Here is a 12,424-nt window from a genome sequence, read left to right on the forward strand (position 1 = left end):
AAAAAAATAAATAAATAAAAAACAGGAAAGAAAACTGTATTGGTAAATCATCCACTATAAAATAATAAAAAGTTAGTGATTGGTTACTTTACTTGGATTGCTTTGGATAGAGGAAACTATTAGACATGAAGTGCAAAGTGTTTCAAATAATTCTAAACTAGTTAAATGTACTGCAATTGATTGTTATTAAATACCATGAATAAAATGACCATACCATCACTGAAAAAATTAAAAGAATTTAAATGTGCCCTGCCTGGCATGCTTACATTTTAGAACAATTTAAACAGCAAGTTTTAATACATACAATTTAACCTGCATGAAAGTTTACTTGGTCATGTATAAAACATTTAAAATGTTATTTTTAACTCCCCAAAGACTTAAAAGAAAACACAAAGGAATGTATTATCACAGAGAATTTAATTGAACAAATGTAATGAACATAAGGAGTGGCTTCAGGTCAATCATTACCAATAGCCTTTAGACACATTCATTAAATGCTGGTTACGCTTTTACCATACAAAGACTTTCTTTTGAAGACATTTTTTCCTTTAAACATAATTTTAAAGCTATATGGCTCATGACTTCTCTATTTAGAAAAAAGTAGTTAAAAACGTACCTGTATATACACAAATACATATTTACAGTCTTGTTTTATTCTTATCAGTGAAGTTTTCCATATTTTTCTTTAAAATAGAAGTACAGGGAGAGTGTATGTTGTGCTGACAAAATTATCATCACATAAGATGTACACCTGAAGATGTTAACATCAAGGACTTGTAAGTAAAAAGCATAAAATATTCGGCAAGAAAAGAGTACAAAAGAGACCTTCAAGCGCAACGTTCAAACCCATGCAAATTTAGAAAGAAAGAAAAAAAGTCAACAGTCAAGATGAATGACCTTCATGATGGGTTTTCAAATTCTGTAGACTTTGCCCTTGAGCTGTCAGATCTTTCTTTTTTGTCATCTTTCTTTTCCTTGCTCCTGCTTCTGTCCCGTCTGTCTCTGTCTTTCTCCTTACCTCTGTCTTTGTCACGTTCTCTGACACGATCTCTTCTGTCACGATCTTTTCCACGTTCTCGTTCACGACTCCTTGAGCGTTCCTTTCTCCTGTCCCTGCTGTCTCGATCTCTGTCACGGTCTCTTTCTCTGTCTTTGTTCTTTGCTCTGTCTCGGTCATGGTCTTTTCGGTCTTGATCTCTCTCCCTGCCGCGGTCCCTGTCTCGATCCCGGTCTCTCCTCTTGTCTCCATCTCCATCTCTGTATCGGTCAGATTCTCTGCCTTTACTGCGATCCCTCTCTCTACTGTGTTCTCTCTCCCTTTCCTTGGTGTGGCCCCGCTCCCTATCTCTTTCCCTGCTTCGATCTCTTTCACGATCCCTTTCTCTGCCCCGGTCATACTCGTGCTCCCTGTTCCAGCCCCATGATCGTCCACCATGACCACCTTCTCGATCTCGGTCTCTTCTTCTATCTTCAGACAAATCCCGCTGTCTCTCTTCAGACAACCTTGAGGAGGCATCTCTGTCACGTGAACCACCATCAAATCTACTTGGACGGTTATGTGGCTCTGAACTATCTCTGGAGGAACAGCTTCGCCTCCTCATTTCAGGGGAGTGCCGTCTCCAGTGGTCATCACGGTGGGTGTCTGGGCTGTGTCCACCTATACGGCCCTGTATTGGGATGGGACCTTCAGGAGGTGTTGGAAGCAGAGGTCCACGAACAGGTCTAACATCTCGAACATCACCTGGGGTGTCATCATTGTAGTTAAATCGTGCTGGCTGACCAACAGGTTCCTTATCATAATGTCCTGGTGGTGGACCTCTCGGGCCACCAAACTGCTGCACTGATGGTCCCCGGTGCCTTTCAAAGTCTTGAGATGAAGTTCCCCGTGGTTCCTCAAATGATCCCCTGTGTTGAGGTGAACCACGGAATTGGTTTGGAGGTGGAAATCGCTGTCCCGACATTTCACCTGAAGGTCCAGGGGGTCCCCTTCGTCCATCAAAGTGGTTTGGCAGTGGTCCCCTAAAAGAAGGCCCTTGTGAAGGTATCTGGGGCTTCTCTAATCCCTGATGATAAGAGTTTCCACCATCTTCAAATTGATCACCAGGCCCTCTTGACATATTAGATGGAGGGCCATGATCCCCAATGTTATGAAGTGGAGGTGGACCTCTTGGACCAGGGAAGTGGGATGGTGGTGGTGCTCTATTATCAAAGTGATTTAGAGGGGGACCAGGAAATGGTAGAGGTGGACCTCTGGGTGCAGAGAAGTTAAAAGGTGGTGGAGGCCCATTAAACCTTTGTCCATCAAAGCTGGGAGGTGGCCCGGGTGGTAGAGGCCCTGCAGGTGGGCCTCTTGGTCCGATATGCTGAGGGGGCATTGAATTCATGGAATTGTCAAATATCTGAGGAGGGGGACCTCTCTGACCCATTGGCTGGAATAGAGGTAGTCCTCTTGGTGTAAAATTAGGAGGTGGTGGACCTCTTGGAGCTGCATCAAACTGAGAACTGCTACCCCCCCACTGATTCTGGAAAGGCGGATATGATCCAGGTGGTGGATACTGAGAATGATCACTATCCCCAAGGGGAGGAGGTGGACCTTGAATTGGGGGAATCTGTATTGGCGGTGGACCTGACATTGGAGGAGGGAGATGCATAGGTGGTGGAACAGTCATTGGTGGTGGGCTTTGGATGGGAGGTGGACCAAGAATAGGTGGAGGCCCAATAGGAGGAGGAAAAGACATTGGAGGTGGAATGTTAGCAGGGTTTGTTGTTGGTATGTGCTGTATATGGGAACTGTGAGAATCCATATAAGATGAGTTGTCTTGGATGACATCTTGTGGCACTCCTAAGTGTAAAGAAGTAGATGAAGTACTGATTGTTGAAATGTTATAATATGTGGTTGCAGTGGTCTCAATAGGCTTCCCAATGGATGAAACCTGATCAGCTTTTAAAACAGCCTGTCCAATGGATGAAACTTTATCAGCTTTTAAAATACTGGCAGAATTAGGCCAAACCTCCTCAAAACTTTTGATCTCAGATTCAATGGGTTCATCCTTTGTTTTGAGTTCCTCTTCAAGCTCTTTTTCCATGTAGCTTTCAACTAACTCTGGGTCAATCTTTTCCCCTAGTAATGGAATTGAAACCTCTGTGCTCTTTGTATCAAGAAAAGGCACCTCTTCAGTCTTGCTTCCTTCTTCACTCCCACCCCCTTCTTCAGACTTGGATGTTTCTGGCTTCTGGATGGCAGGCTGCACTGAATCTAAGGTGGCAGTGACTTGCAATAGGGGTAAATCTGTGGTTGCAGAAGGTTCCTCTACTGATGTATCCTCGGTAGTGTCCAACTGTGCAGTTTGTGTGTCTGAAACTGTGCATGCTTGTGTTAGTGATGTCTCTGTCGCTGTACCTTGTTGAGGAGATAGTTTGTCTGTAGTAAGAGGAGATTCTTCCTCTGCTTCTGTGGAATCAGACGTCTGTCTTCTACATGCAGATGCCTGTCTAGGGTCTCTACTCTGCCTTGGGTCTCTTCTCTGGTTAATAATTGGAGCAGCTGAACTCTTCACCACCAACTCTTCAACCTTTTTACCAAGCTGCAGCAGTTGACTGTTAGCCAACAGAGATGTAACGGGCTGTGAAATCAAAGTCTCTGGTATTTGTTGAATTGGGTCCTCGTGCTTCTGTTCCTCTGTCTGTTTTTCTTCAAGCACCTTTTGATGCTCAGTTAATTTCTTAGCACTTGGATCAACATCATCAAAAAGAGAGTCATCCTCAGGGTCATAAGCTACATCATCCACCACAGAGTTGACCTCTGCTTGCTTTACTGCAGCAGTTACTTTTGTTGTATCATGAGTATTTTCTGTATTATAGCCAACAGCTGGGTTATATTCTTCCTCAGGATCATATGGTCTATCATCCTGTACTTCTACCTCTCTACCCTTGGTTATTGCAAACTGCTTTACAATTGGATCTAACAGGGACACAGAAGGCACAGAGACGTCGACAGCACTTTGATCTGAAGGTGATAACGAGACATCAGAATCTTGCTTCTTGCCAAAAAGTGTTTTCAGGATAGTCTGAAGTGGTGTGGAAGAAGCCGTAGATGCTGCTGAGATATTGGAGGATGGAGAATTACTGCCTGTGCTAGTGCTGACACCAGGTGCTTTCACAGAGGACAGTATTGAAAACACAGTTGAGACAGAACTTGAAGACTCGGAGGCACTGAGGGGTGGAGGGGTGCCTGGGGAAGTTGTGCTTATGGCATCCAGACTAGATCGAAGAACTTTGTCCTGTTTTATTTCAGATTTACTAGTAGTGGATGGTTTTGGAAGGCCTGTCTCATCATCTCTTAGAGTTTTAGATCGTTTTTCCTCATTCTCTAGAGGAGCTCCAGGACGCTTTTTGTCCTTCTGGCAAATTAACAACCCCAGAAGGAGATTGGGACGAGCTGGTTCTAGCCCTGTAAAACAAATATGAAACATTATTTCACAAGTAAGTCCTCTATTGATCCATTATTATCATCCACAGATCCACATAACATAACACCTACGTACTATAACAAATTTCAGGTAGATGTTAATAGGCAAGAAATACAGATTAGAAGAGCTTGTTCCACATAATACAAAAATACAACAAACTGGTTAATAAGAACTTAACTACACACTTTTTTTATGTACCCACCAAATTACCCTCATGATGTACACATTTATTGGCAAATTAGATCATCACAAAGGGCTTGTTAATTTAAGCATAAATGGTCCCTTATACTTGGATTCATGATATATTTTATTAGAAAGTCTTACAATACATGACAACTTGAAAACAAAAACAAGACAAGCCAAAAAGTAGTACACAAACAACTTTGTCCTGAACAAACTTGTACTGTATTGTAGCACATTTGAAATGGCCTTGGTTTGTTTTCCTTTTTGTAAATTGTGGAACAAGCTTTCCATTCCCAGAATAAAGAGTTACATACAAACATGACTTCAATCATGCTTACCTGATGTTAACATCAAAAATTGCTTTCCATTAAACGTTTGGGGGAAAAACTAAGATGATTCTTTAAAGAAATTGTATAATATCCTTGTATATGCTTACCTGGTCCATCAAATGGCAGAAGTTTCGCAGGAAGCGGGTCTTTTGAGCTCAGAGGGATGAGGTAAAGGTCTTTAATGCGCTTGTTGCTGTTTGCCACAACTCCAAACCGCTTACGGCTACTGAAATAAGAAAACAGAGACACATATGCCACCTCCTCCTCTTCAGTTGCTGGATGGAAACGAATGAGGCTGAGTTCCTGAAAAAAGAACACTCAGCATCAGAAAACAGCACTCAGATGAATGAAGTAGTTTAAATGAACTTTGTGTTTTAAATTTAATTCTAGTGAATATGAAGTATGTTTTTCTTTCCATACTTTTGAAAGTGAAGTCTTCAACTTTCCCACATAATCCCATACAGTGTGTGGTGATATTCTACCACCAATATGAATAGTGTCAGGCAAGTCCTGCAAAAAAAAAAAACTGTTGTTAAAATGAAACAGTAACATGAACCCTACAGTATAATATTAAGACCTTTTAAGTAAATACTTTGAAAACAAACCTCCTTAATATGCTCAAATGATCCTGACACCAAGTAGGCTTTTGTGACAAACTTGGCAACAGAGTGCATGTTTATGAATCCTTTCCACATCATCTCTTGTCCAGATAAGAACAAAGCGGTTTCACCCTCAGGAGGGGGCTCTGACACACTGATAAAAAAAAAAATTACAAATATTACCACATATTAAACTGGCAGCAAAGCAGAAAGACAGACATTTAATATTTAAAAAATGGTATATATATTCCTGCACCTGGCAGTACCGGACCCATAAGAAGCTGGTTTCGGGATCACAGGTCTGGGTATAGATGCTGGGGCAGGAGGGGGCATAGGCAAAGGTCCCTTTGCTTCTACAACCACAGGTTCAACAGAGATAGGAATATTTGCTGGCACAACAGGGACAACAGCATCAGGAACTATCTGAGGCACAGATGAGCGGTGACCAGCAGTACGAGGATCCCTCCGAGTTATTGTAACGGAAGAGACTGCAGGTACAACAGCAGGGACTGGGGCCTGAACCACAGGAAATACACTGCTTGGATCTTCCACCACAGATGTAGAATCAGACATGGGCGCCTCAAGACCAGAAAGAGAGGAAACCTGAGGGAGATCAGCGGGGAATTTGGATGGTCTTGGCTCTGATTTAGGCTTAAAATATTGCTCTGGCTTTTTAGGCACAGACATTTTGGTTTTTTTAGATGGTGGCTCATCATCTGCCAACTTCTGGCCTGAAAAATAAGCAACATGTTATTTAAATGTTAGCTATTAAAAAGATCATCGGTATATATACAACCAGTAAGAGCCACTTTTCAGTAGGTCTTAAGGGTATGTGGCTTTTTATCGTGGTAATATAGTCCCACCTGTACAGATCTTGCAGTTCAGGTCAAAGAGATGAGCCCTGTGCTCTGCTGTAGTGTCTTTTAGCATACTACTGAAGATATCTGGCATTGAACTGCCTTTCCCAGTAGAGACTGAGGCTTGTGGTACAGAAGTAGGCCACGTGTCCTCATGGGAGTCCTGCTCAAAAAGGACAAACGTAAAAGGAAAGGATCAATAAGCAATCTTTTAATAATTTTAGAATGCTATTCTCATCCATTTAGTCATACATGTTTATATGCACCCATGTAAAAGAAAGGGAAAATTCAGATAAGGAAGGTGGCAGGTATAAACACAAATAGTGCATTCAGCAAAGTTGCTTTAGAAACTGAAATGAGAGTAGTACAGATACAAAGGTGTGTGCAAGATTAGACAGATGCAGAAAGCAAGAAAGCCAGCACTTACAGCAGCAGAACCCAAGTGGGAAGATTGGGAAGTGGCAGGCATACATACATCTCCATCAGACATAGGAGGAGGAGCTTCCTCCATGTCCACATGTGTGGGAGCACCCTCCTGTCTGGATCCACTTTTGGGCTGTCCTGACTGGGATCTCCCACTCACATCCAGACTCTTTAGGAATAAGTACATCATTTAGGCACACAGCATAGTTATATAGTTTACACAAACAAATTCCAACTTGTTTTACCTCAGAGATCTCTTTTCTCCAGTCTGACATCTCCTTGGAAAGAAGTTCTTCTGGACTCAATCTCACCAGCCTGAAAGGACTGATCTCGCCACCAACCACACGATAGAAAAGGCCCTGCCACACAGATAAGTAAAATAATGCAACTCTCTCCAAAACTACTAAAAGGTCTATGTAAATTTCAGTATAAACCATAAATATACAAATAAAGTGACTAACCTTGTTTTTAGGGTCCTTTAGATTGAACATAAGGGACCTGTACTTGTTCTTGTATTTGTTATCAGTGTTCATATAAAGGTTAAACATCTCCTTCTCAATGCTGACCGCCAACTTTCCCACTTCGCTCTCAGACATGGAAAGATCATCACTGTCACTGACCCTGTGGCACAAAGGTGAATTTAAAATCATATTTTTACAATTCGATTAAAAACAATTTTACATTTCAGTTGCATTTGTCAGAAGAACAAATGCAAAATATATTTAAAAAAGCGATTCAATATTTCAAAAACAGAACCAAAAAATCAGTTAATCTGAATGTGTTTATTTTAACCATAAAGTTTGATATTAACAAATACTTTACTGGTTCATGAAAAAAATTTAAATGCAAATGCTATAAAAAAAGTATTAAAAAAGTAAATGTTATACCTCTGAAACATCTCTAACCTTTTATATAGGATATCAGTCAGTGATCGTCTGATGTTGGATCTCATCTGGTTGTTGGGGGGTGGCTGTGGAGAAGCAGCAGGTGCAGTGGGTTGGGTTGGTCTAGGTGCTGAGTGCTGGGTGGATGACACTGGTGATGGTGGGGTTCTAGAGTTTGGAGACGGACCAGGCTCTGCAGAGTCCTTTTGCCCCGCCTGTGGCTGCTTTTTTGGAATAGTAAAGGTGCTCTTGCCCACACGGAGAGCTCCAGACACATGGTGGCGAGATCCCGGGGGGCCTAAAGGTGATAAAACCGGAATTGGTGGTATGGGAGGTCCTGGCTTTTTTGGCTTGGCTTGTATGGGTATAGGCTGTTTTCTTAACTCTCTTCCGCTGCTCAAAGGTGCTGCACTTGTTTTGCCTTTGGGAAGAGGCGAGGTGGTGGCAGCAGCTGCCTTTGTCCCCTTGGAGCCAGGAGACTTCTTCCCACTTTTGGGAGCAACATTTGAAGCAGGTGGTTTCTTGTCAGCGGACACCGTTTCCTTCTCTGGCTTGACTTCTTCATTGTCCTCCTTTTCTTTATCTTTTTGGGCAGCTGCTGGGAAACAGATGGTATAAATTGATTCATGCACACAGAAATGAAATGGCAAACCTAAAGAAAAATTTTTTACAAATCACAATTTCAAAGCTTTGTTTTGGTCAGTCCACAAAAAAGAAAAATATATAGTATGCTCAATCGTAGTGCCTTGCCTTGACTCTGTAATAGCTTTCTCAAGTTACTTAACATGATGACCACCAGTACCAGTAAAGAATTGCTTCAAACAAAGAAAACTTGCAAGTTTTATTTTTTTAAATCTTGTAATTATATTCAAGTCAGTATTTAAGAGTAGTTGACTCACAGACCAGTCAGCTGTATTTGTGTGTGTGTATATATATATATATAAATTCTATTCTTTAAGCAATTTATTAGTCATAATCACTGTGAGAAGTGACTTGTTGTAAATATTGAATCAACTAACTGGAGCACAGAGCAGCTATTAGTAAAATATTAAAATAATTATGTATACAAGCGGAACTTGAAGGGTTCATAGCAAAAACCCTTCAGTTATTAAATGAAGACTTGATCTTGGAGCCAAATTTAGATTCACTGCCTTGTTTTCATTATTTTGTCAGGATATACACCTCTAACTCAATTAAAGCCCTTTGGGGAAAAGTCAAATTTTTTTATACCAATTAAAATGCCAGTAGTACATTACAGTACAACACAGCACATTAAGTACATAAAGCATACATATCCTGATGTAATAATTCATGGAAATATTACACAAGGGCTTTATAAATGATTATCTTACCAGCTACAGGGAGGGGGAAAACATATCAATGTTCAAAAGGAAGAATACAGATATATTTAAGAATATAATATCTGTACAACAATGAAACGTCACTTTCTATTGTAGAAATACATCCTAAAAAAGCACTTTCAAGAGCAGGTATAGAGTGTACCACAGAGCATCAATGTAATCCCATTCATGTGTTACCCATATAAGACAAATTTCTCCATATCTTGATCAACACAACACAAACAACCCTAAGCAACCTCATGTACACTAATGCCACATTTAAGACTAAAAACCATGAAAAATGCTGCTGGGACCAAAACAAAAATGATTGGCATTAATTTTGATTTTCTATTTCTTAATTTTCTAGTATCAAACAAACGCCCCACATTAAGCTTAAGGTATCCTTTTTCTTTTGTCATTTTTGCATATGATAAACTAAAAACTTTCCCTCTGCAACAGTCAACCATTCCTACTAAGGCTGAAAACTCGTGCTCCAAAATCTCTGCATTAAATCAGCTGCACTCAGCTTTCAACAGGAACACTACGCTCTCAATATGTAATTTGTTCATATGTAAATATTAAATAAAACAAGCATTATCAGCTTTGGTCTACATTCTGTGTATATGTATAAATACAGCATGACATTTCCCTGTGTGCTGCAGTTATGAGGTGTGTGAATTCTGTTGTTGTCTGCTGTGGGGTGATATGGTGTCCTCAGCTGTTCTTCATTCGATCCCTCATTACTTCTGCTCACTCTCTGGGCTCTTGGGACTTTCTGACATGCCACAGTTCTTCTCTCAGGCCGCCTCCAACGACTGTAGGCTTCTTTTCGCAAATCATGCTGAGACATTTAGCGGATGGCTGACAAAAACCAAAAACAGGCAAGGGCCGTGCCATCTCATGTTGTCATCCAATAAACAGACTTCTCTCACAATTGAAGCACAGGGCCAGAAGAGTATTATCCGCAATTTCACTTTATTTTGAATGTCACTTTGTCCAATGAGGATTTATAAATGCAGTGCATGCAAGTCAAAGGACTATCAAATTAAAAGCTGTTAGTTAATTAGTTAAAAGTGACATGTTTTCAATAATGTGTAACAGCAACGTAGTCAAACGTCCACATGATCAAAGATGTTCTATTCTTAGTCGGGGAAGGAGGGCAGGAGAAAAAGACACCAAACCTACCTGTTCTGGTGTGAGGTCAGTACATCTTTTCGGATGAAGTTTTTGCCCCGGTGATGGCAGGGATTGGAGATAAGTGGCAATGGCATTCCATACATTGAGAGACTCAAAATCACACGCATACATACTTTGTTGGTCAGAAAGCTTTACAAAAGCATATCATGGCAAGGCACTACAGTTTGGGCTCAGATCCATAGGATCAACATTTTTTATATCACTTATTTGGTGCAAAACTAAATTTACTTGGATTAAAGTTATAGACTGTAAAATAGTCTTTATGCATTTTAGATCTTAAATACTTACCCCTTTGCTTTTTTTTATTTTTATAAACTTACCTGCTCTGGAGCTGAATAGCCTGATACAGATACTTTCCAAATATTATCACCTTGCAGTGTTGCATAAAAACACTGACAAAATATTTTAAGATGTAGCACTGGGTGTCCAACTTAGAAAATTCATAATTATAGCTGTGCTAACATTTTCCAGCACTAATATCTCTTTAAAGGCACAGAATTTAAAAAAACTTCAATCCAATTTTCACCAGAAAAGAGCTGCTTTTTTAAAATCGGTGAATCTTCTAGACTGCAACAATTTCAATCTGCTGTTCTTGACAGTTCATCATTGGTAGAGACAGGTCAATAAAATGTGGAAAACCCTCAGAGAGATACATACACGTTTTGTTTAAAACAGATGCTGATATGGGTGAAGTCTTTTCAGGCGTTACTGCAATGTAATTATGGTCACTGGACCAGGAAGACATGGCTGGTGGCGGTGGATGCTCCTCTGTATGCTTGTCTTCATCATTGTCATCATCTTCCTCAGTCCCAGACTCTGACTCCTCCTCATCCCCTTGGTTAGATGACCTCCTTTGTGTGCCAGACCTCCTCTATAATCAAGAACAGAAAGCACTGTTAGCATATATAGATTTAGATGTCCTAGCATTATAGAGAAAGAGCTGATACAATACCTGTCTTCCTGATAGCGAGTACCTGAATTAGCAACTACTGAACAACTTTTGCCATTACACCTAAACACCAATTTAAGCATATCCTCACAAAACAGTAATTTAGCCATATATACACACACACACAAAATTAATTCTACATTTTTATATAAATATACAGCAAACAATTTACTGCCATTAAACCCATAATAAAATAAATGATTATCATTGGGTGCCTATGAATAGTACCTTATTTGGTGTTTTATTTGTGGTCTTTTTCTGTGCTTTGGGCCTGCCCCTCTCTTTCTGTTTGGAGTCTTTTCCATCTGTAGTGATGGTCTTCATGGCGGCAGCGGCGTGTTTGAGTATGCAGTCGTTCCCACAGTAGACAGAGTCAGGGAACGCATCTCTCTCGCAGCCAGGGCCGATGCACTTTGGGAGGGAAGATCCCTCAACTGCAGATACCTGCTGAAACTCAGGGATGTCAAACCACTGTGGCCACAAGATTACAGCAACATATCTACACCTTATGTACTGTATATTGCTTCCTTTTTTTAAAACAGCAAGTAAAACAGTAACATTTATGCACTATCAATTTTTAAAACCGTAATATGCATGTTGTCACATGACATCATCAAATGTCAAGTTGAAAATGTTTATTAAATATTTTTAATCCAACTTAAAAAAAAAGTGTTTTAATTTTGTGGTTTGATCAAATAAGTCTTAAGAAGTTTGTGGCTAATATTACTTCCAAGGTCATCCATGGCACTAATAAGTGTCATGGCATTGCATTGTGGAATACAGTATTCAAAAGCAGAAAGCTCTGTTCTATACTGCACATTTCAGTCACTCTAGTAGCTTATCTGGGTATTCTGCAAAGACAGAAATTTCACAAGTCCACAGTATACATAATATATACTGCAGCATTAGAAAGAGTAGCATGCTAGTATGCTAATTCAAATAGTCAGACTCTGACTTCACAAGGTTGTCATCTGCTGAAAAATCAATGACTGTAAATAGTGATTTTTGGGGGGAATTTTGCTAAGGACAACTGCAGTACCCCAAAAATTTAACAATTCAATCAAAAAAAAAAAAAGGTGAAATTAAGTGATTCTTGTAAAGAGATACGCCCAAAAATAGCTAATATTATGACAAGATAATTTAGAAATCAGACTTTTCGTAGCATTTACTCTTAGTCTCATATATATATATATA

At 40.1% G+C, this 12,424-nt stretch overlaps 1 protein-coding gene across 7 annotated transcripts in view; it reads right to left on the bottom strand.

The window, feature by feature from the left end:
* Positions 1 to 398: 398 nt before the first annotated feature.
* The window catches only part of LOC107728611 (death-inducer obliterator 1-like), a 24,247-nt gene continuing 12,221 nt past the window's right edge, over positions 399 to 12,424 (bottom strand). For 2 of the 7 annotated variants that reach the window (XM_016538845.1, XM_016538850.1), the window contains 12 exons: positions 11,459 to 11,674; positions 10,939 to 11,152; positions 7,766 to 8,342; positions 7,322 to 7,481; positions 7,106 to 7,219; positions 6,865 to 7,029; positions 6,444 to 6,600; positions 5,837 to 6,311; positions 5,587 to 5,734; positions 5,402 to 5,491; positions 5,089 to 5,284; positions 400 to 4,450 (listed from right to left, as the gene is read on the bottom strand). In XM_016538845.1, the coding sequence (XP_016394331.1) occupies positions 900 to 4,450; positions 5,089 to 5,284; positions 5,402 to 5,491; positions 5,587 to 5,734; positions 5,837 to 6,311; positions 6,444 to 6,600; positions 6,865 to 7,029; positions 7,106 to 7,219; positions 7,322 to 7,481; positions 7,766 to 8,342; positions 10,939 to 11,152; positions 11,459 to 11,674 (6,063 nt within the window). In that variant the 3' untranslated portion in view covers positions 400 to 899. Of the gene's footprint in view, positions 4,451 to 5,088; positions 5,285 to 5,401; positions 5,492 to 5,586; positions 5,735 to 5,836; positions 6,312 to 6,443; positions 6,601 to 6,864; positions 7,030 to 7,105; positions 7,220 to 7,321; positions 7,482 to 7,765; positions 8,343 to 10,938; positions 11,153 to 11,458; positions 11,678 to 12,424 lie in introns of all 7 variants that reach the window. The other 5 variants (XM_016538848.1, XM_016538849.1, XM_016538846.1 and 2 more) reach the window with 4 other exon arrangements.

The sequence above is a fragment of the Sinocyclocheilus rhinocerous genome, unplaced genomic scaffold (genome assembly GCF_001515625.1).
Source record: "Sinocyclocheilus rhinocerous isolate Xijiao unplaced genomic scaffold, SAMN03320098_v1.1 scaffold757, whole genome shotgun sequence".
In the NCBI taxonomy this organism is placed as follows: Eukaryota; Metazoa; Chordata; class Actinopteri; order Cypriniformes; family Cyprinidae; genus Sinocyclocheilus; species Sinocyclocheilus rhinocerous.